The sequence below is a fragment of the Lonchura striata genome, chromosome 3 (genome assembly GCF_046129695.1).
Source record: "Lonchura striata isolate bLonStr1 chromosome 3, bLonStr1.mat, whole genome shotgun sequence".
In the NCBI taxonomy this organism is placed as follows: Eukaryota; Metazoa; Chordata; class Aves; order Passeriformes; family Estrildidae; genus Lonchura; species Lonchura striata.
Window position 1 is genome coordinate 94,066,683 of NC_134605.1, and position 17,680 is coordinate 94,084,362.

General features: G+C 43.5%; 1 protein-coding gene across 2 annotated transcripts in view; it reads left to right on the forward strand.

Annotated features, from left to right (window-relative positions):
- ERICH1 (glutamate rich 1) overlaps nt 1–11,523 on the forward strand; it is a 91,970-nt gene extending 80,447 nt beyond the window's left edge. The window contains exon 6 of one of the 2 annotated variants that reach the window (XM_077782393.1): nt 10,557–11,523. In XM_077782393.1, coding sequence (XP_077638519.1) covers nt 10,557–10,720 — 164 coding nt within the window. In that variant the 3' untranslated portion in view covers nt 10,721–11,523. Of the gene's footprint in view, nt 1–8,705; nt 8,729–10,556 lie in introns of those variants that run through there. The other variant, XM_077782394.1, reaches the window with a different exon arrangement.
- The last annotated feature ends 6,157 nt before the right edge of the window (nt 11,524–17,680 follow it).

Sequence of the window (17,680 nt, forward strand, 5' to 3'; positions counted from 1 at the left end):
TTCTGTGATGAAGCCTGGCATGACTTGGAGCCCCCTGCAGATGGAATGAGGGATGCCCATGAGGACATGGAGTATGACAGTCCAGCTTTTAGTCCTGTCAGCCACAGAAGCAGCAAAGGACATGACATGAAGAGTTCCTGTCACAGATTGTAATAAAATTTCTCATACCAGCTCTCACAGTGAAAAACACCCACTCTGGATGGCCAGCCAGGAACACATGTTCATCCTGGCATGGGAGCCAGTATCTGGTGGGTGTCTTGATGTAGATATCCATTTTAGTGGACTCTGAGGAGTAGAGCAGGATGAGAGAACATGCCTTGCTCCTTAACAAGCTTGCCCCTCTTTCCTCCTAAGCAGATGGGAAATTGCAGGCTGTTCACAGGAAAGAGCCTAATGCCTTGTTTCTGTGCAAAATAGCAGCCACTGTATGTCATTGCTTTAGAGCAAGAAATAATCTACTGTCATGGATTAAAAACAGCTAAGTGGTGCACACAGCCAGGGGAGTCCATGTGGTCTTAAGTAATGATGTGTCTTGTGACTCATGTATCCAGATATAGCCAGTGGGGTGCCACAGGCTTCCCACATCAGATCAGTAGTACCTTGGTAGCTGAGAAATGGCTTTATGTTAAAGGATGATCCCCACCTTCTTCACAAGCTGTTGGGACTGCATTGCATGTCCTTCAGTGCATTACCTTGCTCATGGAGTGTCTGTGCTGAATCCTGGGACGTGGCAGGATGGGGCATTGCACTCATGAGGAAAAGGGAACTCTGTTACTCACTGTTTCCAGGGTTAACTGGGACTCTGGACCTGTGCTGGAATTCTGTCCACTGCCTTCCCAGAATAATGTCTCTAGATGAATATGTCCAGCAGTATGCACCCAGGAGATTCTCAGGTCAGTGAGCACAGCTCTCAGGCCAAGTGTACCAGCTTCTCTCATAGCATGTTGTGCTGGTTGACCTCCAAACCCACCACAGAAGCAGCAAGGCATAATGTTGTTGCTCCAAAAAGACATTTGTAATTTTGCTATGCACTTTAAACTGGACCAACTGCCCAGGAGTGTGTATTAAGTGAGACAACAGGAAAATGCCTGTGATGCAATGTCTTGCACATCAGAGGCACATCAGAGGCAGGCAAGTTTCTCCCATGTCTGCTAGAGCAGTTTTCGGTTGCAGTCCAACTTACAGGTTCTGCAAAATTGTTCAACGCGTCAAGATGGACTCTAACATAAGAGTAGCCAGAGGTTGGCATGACTGTAGCAGCACCTTTTCAAAAGATGCTAGCTTCTACTAAGGTCTTCAGACCTTTAAGAAATGCTCATCCTTTCTGTTTGTGGGTTTGGGTTGAGTTGTTTTGTGTTTGGTTTGTTTATTTCATTTTGGTTTTAGTTGTGAAAGGAATAAATTCATCTATACTAGTACACATCTGAGCTAGAGAAAAGATGACAGCAAATGTGCTCATCCAATTGATGGCTCATGGATCAGTAGGTGTCAGTTCTGTAGGGCAATGACTGTTCTGGGACATTGGAGATCATCGCCCCCCAAAGATGCTGTAGTTGCATATCTGGTCAATAGTAACCGTTTGGGCAAAGCCTTCTATTCAAGCCTTCTCATATGTTGGCTTTTCTATGGCTATTTAATGTTACTGGTGTTGCTTTCCCTCTGTGCAAACCTCTACTGAGTGAGGGGAGATGAAGCTTGGCTATTGACCAAATGCAGTAGTTGGGGAGTGAGGCAAAAATCAGTGCTCAAGGACATCTTCACTGCTTGTCAGTATCAGAGAGGAAGGGTTTCACGATCTTCCTTTTGTGAGGTTAAGCATAGCTTCTTCTTGTAATATATGCCTTTAAACTGCTTTGGTTATCTTAAAAGCCATTCTTCATAACAACTTCATTTTGAGTTGTCCTGCTGTAATCAGTGGGGTGAAGTTTGAACCAACTCACTGTACTATTCTCACTTCCTGCCCTGATCTTAACATAAAGATTTGAAATAGGTAAATGAGAATGGGAATTTAGGACAACTAGTTCCAAGGCAGGCATCTGTGTGAGTCTTATCTGGAGTTAGGTGAGAGAGATCCAGCACTGCTTGACAGAACTGGGTTCCAGGTAAGCTCTGGAGCAGTACCTTTGTGCTTTTCCAGCAACAGTAATGCTTTACCTACCTTTGCTTAGGAAATAGTTCTGGATCCTTCCCCCCTGTCGTTTTTCACGTGTACAAATTGCAGCATTTTCTGATAAAATTTGCTTCCATGAAAGAATTTCTCCTTTCTCCATAGCTGTAATGAATTTGATTTTTTCCCTATCATTTTTCTATGACATTTTTGTCAGTTTCTATTCTTTTGTCCCTCAATGGCATCAAAGCACTGTGGGCAGGCAGGCTGCAAACACAGGAGTGACTGCTTGGCAGTGAAGCTGTGGGAAGTGCAGGAGTCAATGCTCAGCAGGAAATAAATGAATAGTTTAAGCTACTTCAATGGTAACTCCATAAGCCTCAGCAACACAAATCTCTTGCTGCTGTGTATCTGTAACCTTAGATGACTTTGAGGACTGAACTCTGCAGTCTATAGCTCATCTACACAGCATTGCAGTCTTCTTTTATTGATGGTATTTCCTACTTCTGTCATCATCATATTCCAATGCATCTCCTTTCTTTTGTGCTTTGTGAAGATACTACTGTGTATCTCAACAATACAACTACCATTGTTCCCGTTCCTTTCTTCCCTTGCCATCTTAAAATTCCTTTACTCAAGTTTTCCCTCCTTTACACGGTGTTTTGCTGCAATTTGGAAACTGACTGTAAGTGAGCTGAGAACATCACTTTGCATGCCAAGCTATGTGTTCTCTTTGTTTTCCTGTGCTCCTTCCACTGGTGGCAATCATCTGCCTCCCCACAGATTCTAGGCTCTTTGAGGCAGGACTATCCCTTCCTTCTATAACCTAATAGTGCCCAGTCCTGTTGCCCCAACAGAGCTGTCCATTTAGTTAACTTTGTTTAAGGCAAAATTACTTTTAGCTTAGCTCTAATTTTTGAGTAATGCATATAATTATTTGCAAGGACATGCTCTCAGATAATAACTGTTAAAGTCAAAAAGCCTAGCATTATTCATACAGCTGTGTGTTGAGGAAGATTTGGTGGTTTGTTTTCTTTATATGGTTTATTTTATTTATTTGCCTGCAGTGGCAGCACTTTATGTTTACTCCTATCCTGCACAAAGGGGTGTTAGTGGAAGCTGTGGGTAGGTTCAGAATTCTGCTGTGTATTCCTGCAGCCTGGACTCTTTAACGATGATGAATTTTGGAAGCTACTTCTTTAGTTAAATATCTGGATTGTTTTCAAAATCATGACTTCCAAATGTCATATTGTTCAGCAGGTATAGAATGAAAATGGTATATGCTTTATGGGAAATGCTCTTTTAAAATTCTGTCCCTGTATCAGTATAGAGAGCCTTGAGTAAATCAAGCTTAATGGCCCTCAAAGCCAGCAGAGAGTCTTGCTTTAAACCAGTTTATTGTTCAGAATTGTGACTGCACGTAGGCAGTGCCCTGCAGTGTTCTGCCTGCAATCTGTACCCATCAGGTCGGAGCAGTAACGATAAGACATCAGCCCCATCCCCTTGAGCGTGTGGTGGGTCACAAGAAACTGAAGTCGCCATGCACATGTGCCACCTGCCTGAGGTGCCCCGGGGCTGCCAGCAGCCTCCCCTGTCTGCAGGTGGGCCCTGCTTCCCCCTGGCAGTGAGGGCTGCTCACCCCAGCTGCCCCTGGGGCAGCACTGTCCCCTCGTGCTGTCACATCCTTGCTCTCACGTCGTCAGTCTGGTGACCTTGCCCCAGCAAAGCCAGGAATGTGACTGTGGCAGGTTCCCTTAGGAGCTGAGTGTGGCAGCAGGGGGATCACCTGCCTTGTCCCTGCTTTTTGCACTGTGTTTGGGGCCCAGGCTGTACCTGTGCGGGGTGTGGCATCAGTGCCCACGGCAGCCTCAGCCAGCACGCACAGCCCAGCAACATCAGCATCACCTGCAGGAGCCACCACCAGCAGGCTGAGCAGCTCCCAGAGAGGCTGAGCAGTGCCCAGAGAGGCTGAGCAGTGCCCAGAGAGACTGAGCAGCTCCCAGAGAGACTGAGCAGTGCCCAGAGAGACTGAGCAGTGCCCAGAGAGGCTGAGCAGTGCCCAGAGAGGCTGAGCAGTGCCCAGAGAGGCTGAGCAGCTCCCAGAGAGGCTGAGCAGCTCCCAGAGAGGCTGAGCAGTGCCCAGAGAGGCTGAGCAGCTCCCAGAGAGACTGAGCAGTGCCCAGAGAGGCTGAGCAGTGCCCAGAGAGGCTGAGCATCTCCCAGAGAGACTGAGCAGTGCCCAGAGAGGCTGAGCAGTGCCCAGAGAGGCTGAGCAGCTCCCAGAGAGGCTGAGCATCTCCCAGAGAGGCTGAGCAGCTCCCAGAGAAGCTGAGCAGTGCCCAGAGAGGCTGAGCAGCTCCCAGAGAGGCTGAGCATCTCCCAGAGAGGCTGAGCAGTGCCCAGAGAGGCTGAGCAGCTCCCAGAGAGGCTGAGCATCTCCCAGAGAGACTGAGCAGTGCCCAGAGAGGCTGAGCAGTGCCCAGAGAGGCTGAGCATCTCCCAGAGAGGCTGAGCAGCTCCCAGAGAGGCTGAGAAGTGCCCAGAGAGGCTGAGCAGCTCCCAGAGAGGCTGAGCATCTCCCAGAGAGACTGAGCAGCGCCCAGAGAGGCTGAGCAGCTCCCAGAGAGGCTGAGCAGTGCCCAGAGAGGCTGAGCAGCCCCCAGAGAAGCTGAGCAGTGCCCAGAGAGGCTGAGCAGCTCCCAGAGAGGCTGAGCATCTCCCAGAGAGGCTGAGCAGTGCCCAGAGAAGCTGAGCAGTGCCCAGAGAGGCTGAGCAGCTCCCAGAGAGGCTGAGCAGCGCCCAGAGAGGCTGAGCAGTGCCCAGAGAGGCTGAGCATCTCCCAGAGAGGCTGAGCAGTGCCCAGAGAGGCTCGTGCCCTTTCTGCAGGGGACTTGCTGTGGTGACCCGGCTGCACTGGAGGGGAGGCCTGAGGGGGCTGCTCACCTGGGCCTGTGGTTGACTCATGCACCTGAGCCTGCATTACTCTTCCCTCCCTCTGCTGCAGGATGGCCAAAATGTTTTTCAGAAATAGATGTAAAGAAAAAAAAAAAAAATAAAAGCAGTGAGGGAAAAAGAAAGAAGGTTAGATAGTCAATGGAATTCTGTGTGTGGGAAATCAGGGAATCAGGGCCTGCTAGCATCCAGAGTCCCAAGTGCCATAGGCCACTGCTACTCCAGATTCCACAAGGGTCTCCAATGGCAAGAACTGGCAAGCAGAAAAAAAAGTATAGGACCCTCTCCTTAAGCGAAATTTCTGGTGCTAGAGCTGGTATAGAGGGAAATGCTGATGTAGCTGCCCTTTTCAGGATAAAAATAAATATGCTAGGAAGTATGTGGGAAAATGAGCTGGTAAATAAGAATCATTGTATAGAGCACAGGAATCAAGGAAAAATGGGAAGATGAGTTTGATTTCAAGATAAAACATTTTTAAGGATCTGAAAGAGGATTCTTATGATGCAGGAATCATATAACCTTAAAACTGGGAAAGACCTCTAAGATCATAAAGTCCAGCTGTCAAAAGAATCAGCTGCCTGTGAAAGAGAACCTAACAAAGTCTGGGACACATAGAGAAAGTGACAAGTTAGTATTTGAGGTATTTGTCTGAGGGTGGTCAACAGCACAGGATTCAAAATCTGCCAGTAGAGCAGGAGCCAGAGCCCTCTGTGCAGTGCTTTCCCTGCTGCTTGCACTGAGCTGATTTGGGTGATGCTGTCAAAAGAGTCCCTGCTCCACACTCTGGAGAGGCAAGGACATGATCACTGGCAGCATGGAAAGCTTTTTGGGGAGTGCCAGTCAAGAAGGGTCTTTTAAGAGTGTGAAAATAATTTATTTCTATTGGTTGATTCCTGCTGCATTTGGGGAAGCAGCCCTTGCAGGTCCCAAAGGCACTGGATTACATCAAAGGAACTTGTAATTCCATTATTGATTTGTCCTCCTAATGGAGATAGGGCACAAGGTGGTGCATATTGACAGCTGAGTTCAAAGTATCCCTTGTCTTTAATATTGAGGAGGATGTCAGCATATCACTTGCATTGTTAGCTGCTTGATGCCTATTAGTAATCAGTGCCTCCATCAGGCAGGAGAGGCATTAGATGAATGAAGAGAGCAGCCTGCACAGCACGTGGGATTTCCCTATGTTTGTGCCAGGAGAGGTCTTTGTGGCCCAGAAGTTCATCTCTGCATCCTGGCAGTCAGGGCTCAATTCTCAGAGACTTGGACTTGCAAAGGAATGGAGGCAACCCCTTGTTTGATCAAAGTTCTCCTGAAACAGCCTAGGAGGGTTATTCTTTCAGAGTTCTTGGGCATCTAATTCAGATTCTGGTAACATCTGCAATTACATAAAATATTCTACAATTCAGCTGTGTTGCACGTGGCCAAGAGATCCTTTTTAAAAACAGCTATCTCAGCCAAAGCATATTCTTTCTTTTCCCTTTTATTTTCCACACAAAGAAGTTTGTTTGGAAAGCTCTCCCTTTCTGAATACCGTATCACTGGAATCTCACTGCCCTTCTCTGAAAGGAAAGGGCAGTGAATTTCTGCCACACAAAATGGCAGAAATTTTGAAGCTCCTCTAATACTTCAGGTAAGGAGGTTTTCCTTTGAATGTCAGCAAGGCTGCAAATTTAAAGAAAAATCTCAGTGTTCTGCGTATTTCCAGAAAAAAGCATACTGCACCATTATCCTTGTCCTTGATTGGACAGCAAGCACAGACCTTTTCCTGACTGTTTGGGAAAGCTGGCATGGAGCATACAGTGAAAAACAGGAAAAAGGCCTTTGACTTTTCATGCTATAGGTTTTCATGCCAAATGTGTTTGGGCAGGTACTGATAGGCTTCCTGTTAACTTCAGTCAGGTCCCAAATTTATGTTGATTACTTCCTGCTAATGCAGTATTTCCTACAGGTAAGGGATGCAGTGCAAAAGGTTTAGCATGGGGTCACTGTGAAAATTGCATATATATATATATATTAAAAAAAAAAAAAAAAACAAATTGGCAGGTTCCCAGTCTCTTGCTTTTAATGCCCAGAGAACTTGTGGAAATACTCAAGGCCAAGTAGGATGAGGCTTGGAGCAGTCTGGTCTAGTGGTAGTTGTCCTTGCCTGGGGAGGAGAGTTGGAACCAGGTGACCTTCAAAGGTCCTTTCCAACCCAAACCATTCTGTGATGATTCAGTGATAATGATTTAGATTGATGCTATAGGATGAGTTCAACTCAAGTTACCTTTTTTTTTTTTTTTTTTAATGAGACACTGCTTTGTTGGTGCCACAGGGTTGGTGTGCTAGAAACATGGTGCAGTAAAAGGAAAATGAGAACTGCCCCATGGTAGTACTATGTAAGCCAGAGCCTTGGAATAAAACAGAAGCATTCTTTTATGTAACATTAATTAGGCATCTGCTGAAAGGAAGATGAGGAAGTGGTATCACTGTGGAATATCTGAAGTGGATAATTTCTCCAAGTACAATTGTGTTCTGCTCTTTTACAGCAGGACTATTTCTCAGAGATCTTAGAGCTTCCATAGCAGAGACTATAGAGGTGCAAGTCAGCACTGACCTCTGGAACACTTGTCATGAAAACTGGTGTGGGCTCAATGTGCACATTGGTGCTCTACTGACTCACAGCACCTGAAGATTCTTACCCTGCATGTTTAGAAGTAGGACTGCAACTGGAGTCAAATTCTGTCTTACTAGCTATATGCAAGGTTGCATATATTGACAATGATAAAAAGAGCTCTCTTAGCATGGTCTATCAATGGACACTTCTAAAAGTTGGAGAAATTAATTTTGTAGATTATATTTTACCACCATTTCTTACATAGTCTGCTATATGACTGCAGGAATAGAACTAAATTCAAGCACACTATAGTGAAAAGAGATCACAGTTAACAAAAAGCAGTAATATCAGTAAGTATCACGTTAGGTATTTTTAGTTTTAAAGAACTAGCAGTAGAAAAACACACAAGACCATGCATAATGCTGAGAAAAGGGAATGCTATCAGAAAAGAAAGCACTTATTTTTAAATGTGCCTCCAAATAGCCCTGTTACATTAGCACAACCTTTGAACTTGGGTCGTGGTTTCATTAAGCTTCCCATCCAGTCAGGTCATCCTGTGGGTATAAATATATGCTTTAAGTTATATAAACACCATCCAATCCTATTTGCATTGTCACTCTGAGACACAAAAAGCTATAATGACCTCCTTTTCCTATGTCCAGTGCTATCTATAAAGCAGGCTTAGGTCCTTTTCTTATTAAGGAGGTCAGCTCTCTTAATGAGCTTTAGGCATTTCCAGAGAGTTTTCCAATATTGCAAGACATACCTGGCCCCAGGCAGGATGGCTGCAGCCCTGCCAACACCTAAGCAGTGCAGACAGATGCCATGTGACAGGTTATGCAACGGGGAAGGGCTTTATATTCCCCAGGCCCTAGAGCATGGAAAAGGCTCGAGGGAACAGAGCATCAGGTGAGCAAGAAATGTTTGCATATTGTGTTTCTTGGGGTGCTTTTGGCTCTGTAGCAAACTGCATTAGGCTTAATCTTATGCATCATGAAGAGGCCAACTTGTAAAGCATCCTGGGGTTTAGTAATATTTTGTGTGTTCTAGAATTGTAGGAGCTGAAATTCTACAAAGACTCAGAAATAATGGTTATTCCTCTCCGGAGAATGACACCTGGGTATATAAGGTTGCTGCAGGTATGACTTTATTTTTCCTTTTAATTAATCTTAAAAATACCTGTATTTCTCTTGATCAGGTTGATTTTATTTCAAATTGCTGTATGACCAACCCAAGGGAACACTAGTTTCTTGTGTATTAGCTCAAAATAATTAATCCTCTGTTGAAAAGCAAATTAATTATGACATTTCTTGATAATTGGTATCATGCTGGAATACCAAATGCAGAATATTTGAAAGGAGTTAATTCTTCTGCAGTGCTTAAACAGAAACTGCTTCTCCACAATTTTCTCCTGCAATGGCTTTGTGTGTTTGGGGCAATGGGAAAATGCTAATGGTAAGAAGGATGTGACTTATCTGACCCAGCAGTGAAACACTTCATCCAGCTTCTTGACCATGATAAGGAAACTTCAGTCAGTATTGACCTCTGGAACACTGGGAAATCAGACTATCAACCATTATATGAAGAAAACAAATAAAAGCATGTATAGAAAACATTTTAAATCAGCTGAATAATTGAGACTAAAGCAGCTATAAATATATATACATATATATATGCACCAAAGAATACAGAAGAATTCCTCATTGTATTGCATGTTTTGATATTTACAGAGTATCCATCCTTTCTCTGGAAAATGCCACAGCTGTTAGCACTGTGATCTGCATCCAGAATCATAGACTGTAGCAGCTGAGAGGGGATAGATGAGTGGTTGAGAGGCTGAGCTAAAGATGCTGTGTTTCAGTCCTAGCCATGAATTTCTTTCACACCTCCCTGCATATCTTTTGATATCACCTTACATAGTAATTCTGTTTGAAATTTCTTTTGTCTTTATTTATTTTGCAGCTGAAATAGCCACAGACATATTTATCAAGGTCAGAGCACTGAGCTCTAATTCTTTAAGCTCAATAAAAAACCTAGAATCTGGAAGTGATAAAAAGGCTCCTTGGAATCTGTTGCTCCTGTCGGTGATGCCATGCCTTTCATCCATGGATTGCAAGGAAAGCAATTAAAAAAAAAAAAAGCTTTATTTGAGGCCTAGTAATTATTTCACTTAAAGAAACCAAATGCAGCACATGTATTTCATCTCAAAGTGCCAATATGTATACAAATTTTTGTTTTGCTCACTAGGGATCCCATGCAAATGTGTTTCTGCCTCTTGATCAGTCTATCGTATGGGCTAGGCAAGCAACAGTAATTTAATTTCTTTTCTGACTGTTATTCAGATAGTAAATAAGTAATTCTTATCTTTACTTTGCTTGGCATTTCCTCTTTCTTCATCGGACTTGACAAAGTGACCGTGTCAAAATGCTTGGTCTGGTCCTACATGTGGAGGTCGTAAAGGATGTTAGTGATCCCTTCTAGGCTTGCTTTCCTGCATTAATATCTAACATTCAAGGGAACATCCTGTGTTAGTAGCAAATCTGTTGGAAGGAAGAGATCTTTGTTCTTTACAGAATAAGGAAGTTCTTTCTCCTTTATGCCTAAACTTGATTCAGCTCTCCCTCTCAGGTAGCCAGAGAGAACTCCATTAAAGTCACCAAAATCAATGAGCAGCAACTGAAAGGGAAATCGTTATCAGAAATGTGTCCTATCTTCTAGAAACTGAGAAAAAGGGAGGGTTTCCAAAACATGCAATAGATTGTGTGAAATGCTCTTCAGTGGAAAGCAGACTTATACCCTGTTAAATGGCATGAGAAGAAAAGAAGCGCTTTGTAGGCTCCAAAGACCTTTTGTGTTGCACTGAGCTGAATCAGCCTGTAACTTGCCCTGTTTCTCCCTTAGACTCAGGCTGCAGCAAAGATCGTAATCAACCGGTCCGACACAGCGCTGCAGCGGGCGGCACTGCTCCTGGGAGTGTTCGGCATCAGCATATCCAGCTACAGCACACACCAGCTAACTCAAACAAAAAGATTCCCCATGACCACTTAGGCTGCGCTAGGATGTGACCCAAGAAGTCCAGGCTTATGTCAACACTGCTGATGAGTGGCTTTGCTGCCGCTGTTACCGTGCGGAGGTAACGAGACACTTTGCAGCTGTGATTTCTACATGCAAAGTTAAATAGATGGAAGGACTGCAGACTTCTTCAAGAAAGAAGAAAAGTAACTGCTGTCAGAAGTATTGGATTTCCAAACAAGACAAACTTTCTGTAAATGCTATGGATTTCTTTTATTATTCAGTGTATACATAGAGATCTAAAGGTATAAAATACAGTTACATTCAGAGTAGCTGTAAACAGACCAGTGTGGCTGCTGGGCTCTGGGGGTGCCACTGCGTTGCAGCTTTTGCAAATGACTCCAATGCAAAGACTGTTTTTGCAAAAAAGAAGTTAGAAGCAATATATTCCTCATTACAAGGGTTAGAACAAAAGGAATTAATCTCCCATAGATTCTTTGCACTGTACATTTGGGTATTACAGAATTTGTGCACTCTAACTTTCTCTATTGAATCTTAAACATTTCTTGATGCCTTTTGGGTAGCAATGTTTGTGTATTGCAGCACAAGCTGGTAGCCTTCTGTCACAGCAGAGGTGGCCATGGTGCTGGGAAGGCTCCATGGCTCCAGACCAGATAACTTCATAGCTGTGCAGAAACTAGAAAGTATTAGTAAAGTTCTAGAAACTATCAGTAAAAATGCTCGGTTGGGTTCCATTGCAGAGTTCAATATCTGGCTGTATTTTTCTGCAAAGTCAACTCATCTCGTAATATACATACTGATTAAAATACAAATAGAGTTTGACCTTTTTACCCTACTTCTCCCTTGTTTTCTTCTCATTTGGTACAATAGCTTATTCAGGAAATTTCTCTTACTATTGGCTTGTACTTTCCCAACTGCTTCTTATATTTTATGTAAACATAGCTTTGTAAGCACTTTGTGCATATGTTAGCATTTAAAATTCTTTGTTCTTGGTTACTAAATACAAGTATTATTTTGGGGTCGTTTTCAGTGTTTAAAATTATTTCATCTGTCAACAGTGTTTAAATTCAGCCACTAAGGGGCATCCTACACAGCTGAATATTGATTGCTCATTCCAACATGACAAATTACAAATTGAATCAGGCTGAAATTTTTACTTTATTTTCTAATTGTTCTTGTCCCTGTTTGCCTTTTTCTCACCCTCTAAGAACCATCTCTCCTCCCCCCACAACTTTTGTTAGAAGATGATGAGAAAATCAGTGTTTACTAGGTCATTTTTTTTCAATGTGCCAGGTCACAAATTGCCTCCATCTTATATAGACTTCTGTTTATATTTTTTAATAATATAATTAAATATTCCATATTCTGCCTTCACCTACAAGAAATGAAACAAATACTTGAACTCCTTGACAAAAGTAAGAATGACACCACTGGAAAACATTGTCACAGAGACTGACATTATATAGTGTGACTCCCACCACCATACTCAGTATGCCAGAATTATGTTTTTTTAATCTATTACAGGATTTTTGTCTGCTGCATTTTTGTTAACTGATTTCCTGCTCCCATTCAACATGAATGTAAGACCATTAGCTGTTTTCAGGGTCATTACTATGCTAATGCAAGCTGTTTTGTTAGAGGAAGAGTATGTGCAATGACATCATTTTAACAAGATATACTCAAATAAAATAAATGATGACTTGGCCACTGAGATGTTCCCATTGGAAACAATGCTCATGAGGAATGTGTACTTTTCTTTGAGAATTGTTTTGAGTAGTTTTGAAAGCTTTATTTATTACCAGTGAAAATGACAGGAGGGCAACACAGGTAATAGGCACACTAAGTGTGGAGAGATTTTATAAATGTAGAGCCCACAGGAGCCCCAGGAACATACAGGGAGCTGTAATTGAAATTATTTACAAAACAGGATGTTTCAACTTGCTTCTGATGAATTGGGCCTGGGCAGAAAATCACCTTTATGTGAAAAGCTGGGACTGCATCCAGCAGAAGATGGAGGAATTGGTATCTAATCTATCTGTTCCTGTAGAAACCTACACTCAAAATGTCAGTTTTCTGAAGTGCATCTGCCACCTCATGCCAGGAACAACAGCCAGCCATATGCCCTTCTCTTTCACTGCTGTGCTTCCCTGGAAGACCTTTCAGGTTTCCCCCTCAGCCAGGTGAGCCTGGGGCGTGTTGAGCACCAACGCATCAAAACCTTGTGGAGGTGGCAACAACATACCCACCTTCTCATCTTTCCTGTGTCTGGAAGCCCAGCTGTGGACTGGAGGTTGCCCAGAATATGAGTGGAAGCTAAAACCCTGTACCCCTTTTTGTCCTGCTGTGTGTTAGTGCAAGCACTCTTTGGCAGAGGTAGGAAAGGCACCTGCACAGGTGCTCCCATGGAAGAGCCTGTGGCACTGTACCTTTCCTCCTCCTGTTCTCCTGAGGGACTGGCATGGTCCCAGGGCTCCTGACTCCCAAAGGAGGCTGGCTGTATGAGCCTGTCCCTGCTCTGCACCCACTACAAACAGGCAATTAGGACAAGCTAAAACCTTTTCCTCCTAAGTGCTCATTAGCTACGTTTTCCCACTCCCTGCACACAGTTTGCCATGGGTTTGGACCTTACTTATGTTTGCCATGTTTACAGACATCTAACAGAAGCCTGCAGGCTCAGTATGTGGCTGGGCTCCCAAAACCTGAGTAGGATACTGCTCCATGCTGCAATTCCCAAGCCTGCCTGTGAATTTTCTCTTCAAAGCTCTCAGCACACCAAACTTCAAGCATATGTTTATGTCCTATTGAAGTCAAAGGGGGTTTAAGGAATATCCTTACATCCTTTGCCAGAGTGAGGCATTTAATCTTTTCCTTGATCTCCACCAAAGAAGCATTTACATTTTAAATATATTTGTACTTTTGTTTATATGGTTTCACTTCAAAAATGTTGGCAATTCATCAACAATTGAATGCTGATGAAAGTCAGGAGCCTGGTGAGCTTGGGGAGGTTAATGCTGCATTACCTAGTTGTAAAAAACACCAGCAATGGATTTCATTTGGCATATAAATTGTTATGTTTGAGGACTTACCCTCCAGGAATTACTTTGTACCTTCCATAGCTTCTAAGAATATTCAAATGGAAATACTATTTAAGCTAGTAAATATTAGACTTTCTTTACAAATACACTTTAAAAGCCATTTCATAAAATTTGGATTGGTTTTACTTCTAATATCTGGGAAATATAGGTTAATATCTCCTGATACTGAACAATTGTAACTCAACTAATCCACTTGTAACAGAAGTAACTTTTCTAGTCTGAATTATGTCTTCATATAGCAAGTTAATTATTTTATTATTTTAGGAGGAATCATGGGAGATTTTGTAGCTGTTTAATTTATATGCCTGAGTCCACCTCCTAAAGGCAAGAGAAATGAAAATATTAAGTAATCAGAAACTCAAACATGGTTGTTAATCTTCAAATAGATGTAGCATAGACTAGAGACTTGTTTGTGATAAGTGGCATTGCTAGTGAATATCACAAAGCATTCAAGCTCTCACATATATGTACTTAGTTATCTAAAGCAGGATTTCTGTCTCCTTCCATCGGGACAGGCAACTAAGGGCAACCACTCAAGGTAGCACTCATCCACTAGTAAGGGAAGTACAATATAGAGGGAGTGCCTGACATATTTCATGCACCTTCTGGAAATTATGTTTCTGCAAACTGCTGATCTAAACCATTACTTATCTCTAGAGCTGGAGATTGTGTATCTCCCAATATACCACAGACACAGAAGATGAAGTTGAGTTTGCCTTACCCATCAGTGGGTGCTCCATTTCTTACAAGGTAGTGGTAATGACCTTGTGGGGCTGAACCCCTAATCCATGTATCTGACTGAGAACAGAATGCAAACAAGCTGAGAAACTCTTCATTTTAGACCATGCATTTTTGCTAGTGCAAGATTCATGGAAGTCTGGCCTCAGCTGAGGTTTCAGATGCTGATATAGTCATAATTGACAAATTAATAAATTAATAAATAAAACTGGGGCATTGATGTTGTGTGGGAGCTTCCTTCCTGAAACCTTCTGTGTCTGCAGCACCTTTTCAGTGGCAGGTTGTGCAGTGGGTTTGTCAGTGGAAAAGCCATGTGTTAGTGTTCATTCACTTCCCTGGCTTCATTTGAATGTGGCCACTGACACTTAACTGAGAAAAGGTTTTCCCTGTGCAGTGCAATGGTGCTTCCCTATGGATATATTAGTGATAAAACAAACAGGAGATATTAATGCTTGTCACATCTTTTCTTACCTTGGATAAAATGACTTTTCCCCTCCTAGTTATGAGTAGTCAATGACAACACAAAATAACACCCTCAAGCAGTCTTGCCTTTCATACGACTTTGTTGTTATTCTTCTAGAACTATCACAGTTTAATAAGGAGGCTGAAAGGTAGTTTAATCAAACAGTAGATTAATAAGGTTCCTAAGGCTACATTCACTTCATCTTTCAACTTTGTGTGCAATCATGAGCTATGGAGTGTCACTGACTTTTAATCAGTGCCCATGTCTGCAGTGGGTGTGTTTGTAAGCATAAAAAACAGCCCTAAAGGGCTCAGAAAGAGCTCTCTCTTCCCCTCCTTAGCATCATTCTTGCAAGTGGCCTTTCTAAGAGTATAAAAACCATTAATATAAATCATTAGTATAAAAACCTTTTAAAAAGGTTTTAGGAACCTCATGTAATCCACAGCACACCACTCATGAGGTCCATCCTGCAAGGGGGACACTGGAGTCAGAGTGGTCAAAGGAGGTGTTGGATGCCAAACAGGGTGAGGGCTTGAATTAGCTCCTACTGGGTGCTTCCATGTCTTTCCATTAAGAAACAGAAGGTGAGATCCAGCTCAGCTGACATGAGCAGTGGAAAGTTTGGCCAAATCTGCCCACACCCTTAGTTCTCAATACAGAGAGCAGATATGGGTCCTAGGCAGACCACTATCACCTTGGCACCTGACATCAGCCCAAAGGTGCTTTGTGATGAGCTGAAGAATGGGGACGGTTTTCTTACATGTCAAAGTACTTAGTATTTGAGGGTTCTCCAATTTTTCTATAATTTTCCTGACTAGGGGAAGGGACTGTATGTCATTGCTATTATTTAAACCAGAGTAAGGAAGAAATGCCAAGGCAGAGTTACCCTGCTGCTGAGAAAGATTTTTAATCTTTTTGAAAAAAAGCAAATGACAAATTGGTTTGTCCTTTACTCTCTGTTCTTCAGTAATGGATTGCAGGAACTTGGCCGAAAAGGAATGGGGGTACATAAATCCAAAATTGCTGAAAGCTTAAACAGAATCATCATTGGCTAGGAATAGCTCAAACACCATGTGCCTTCCCTGTCATAGTTGAGCCATAGTTCCTTTTAAAAAGTGAGCTCTGCCTCAAGGGAAAAGGAAGCACATGAGGCTGTACTCTGCTCCACCAGGTGTTACTCAGCTGCACTGTGATAGATTCCTGAGGAGAGGAAGGCCAGAGGAATGGAACCCAACACTTTGCTTCAATGTGACCCTCCAATGGCAAAAGAGCCCCTTGGGCACTGCTTTGGGCCAAGACAACCAGAATGTGGCTGAGCCTTCAGTGAGGGTCCACATCTCTGCCCCAGCTGCTGTCTCTGGCTCCCAGAGCTGCTCTGTGGCCCCTCTGAAGCCTGTGGAGCTGTGGCTGAGGCAGTGTGTCAGTCTGTGTGTCTGTGTGTGCACACAGAGAGGGCAGGAGCCGGCTCTTTGCTCGGCTGCAGGTGGTGAAGCTGCAGTGATGCCTCGCAGCTGCAGCGTTCTGCGCAAATCGCGGCTCCATCCTGAGCAACCTGCAGCCTCCCAGTGGGCCTCAGCCTTCATCTGCAGCACAGCACGGGCAAAGAGCTCTTTCAGCAGGGAACTCGGAGTCCCTTTTCTATCACTTGCCAGCTACATCCTGTTCATTAGCCCCAGAGCTCACCTGAGGGATTATTTGTCATGCTTCATCCCCAGCTGAATTCAGCTGTTTATTTGATAGCACAGAATCAAGAGGAGAAACTAAATAAACTCTGTGAGTGTTCTCCCTGAGAAAGTATCTGCAATGTTTTTTGCCACTTTCCACCCTATTTTCAATTTTCCTATAACAATTCTGCTGTTGCGTGTGTGTCCCTGCATCTTCCTGCTTTTCCTTGCCAAGCAAAAAGGCCCCGAGACCTCAGCTGACCCCGTCCTGCAGAACAGCATGGGATGGGGTGAGAGGCATCACTCAGCAAAGAACAAGGGAAGCAGAAGCAGCATCCCTCCCACGAGGTGAGAGGGGCTGTAAATCTCATCTGTGCAGCGAGCCTGGGACCACGCTGAGCCCAGGGTGGCTATAATGAGCCAATGCTCCCAAAGTCATTGAGCAAACCTGGCAACTCACTCAGGCTCTGGTAGCTGTGCTTTAGCTGTGCAACTCAGTTCAGGTTTGTGTCAAAGTGACAGGAGGATGAATGTAAAGAAACCCACTTTCAGCGGGTCGCTAGCAGATTTTTTGGCTGTTTCTTTTGAAATCATACAGTTTGAATTCTACTACATAGTTGCTCTCCCATATTATTTAGTTCCTTGCTGAGCAGTGCACTAAAAAGCCCAGAGTTTGCTGTAGGATATCAACACTGGAGTATGATTCTGCACCTTTATTTCACTAAATTTTAGTCACTATATATTAAATATTCAGCCTGAGTTATTTCCATATGTTCTGTCCACAGTGAGTGAAAAAAATTAACACCTCCAGAAAAAATATTCCCCTTCAGAAGGCGTCTAGAAGAGGTGGGCCAGCTTCCCATCTAATGAGTGCCTCTCTCTGTACTGGCAATGGACTGGACATCTCAGTGTCAGAAAGCTCAAGGCAACAGAGATAACTCACCCCTGTCTCCACAAAAACATTCTGTTCCAATGATAGCAGTTTCCCATTGAAGACAGACACTGAGACCGATAGTGAACTCAGAGGCACAA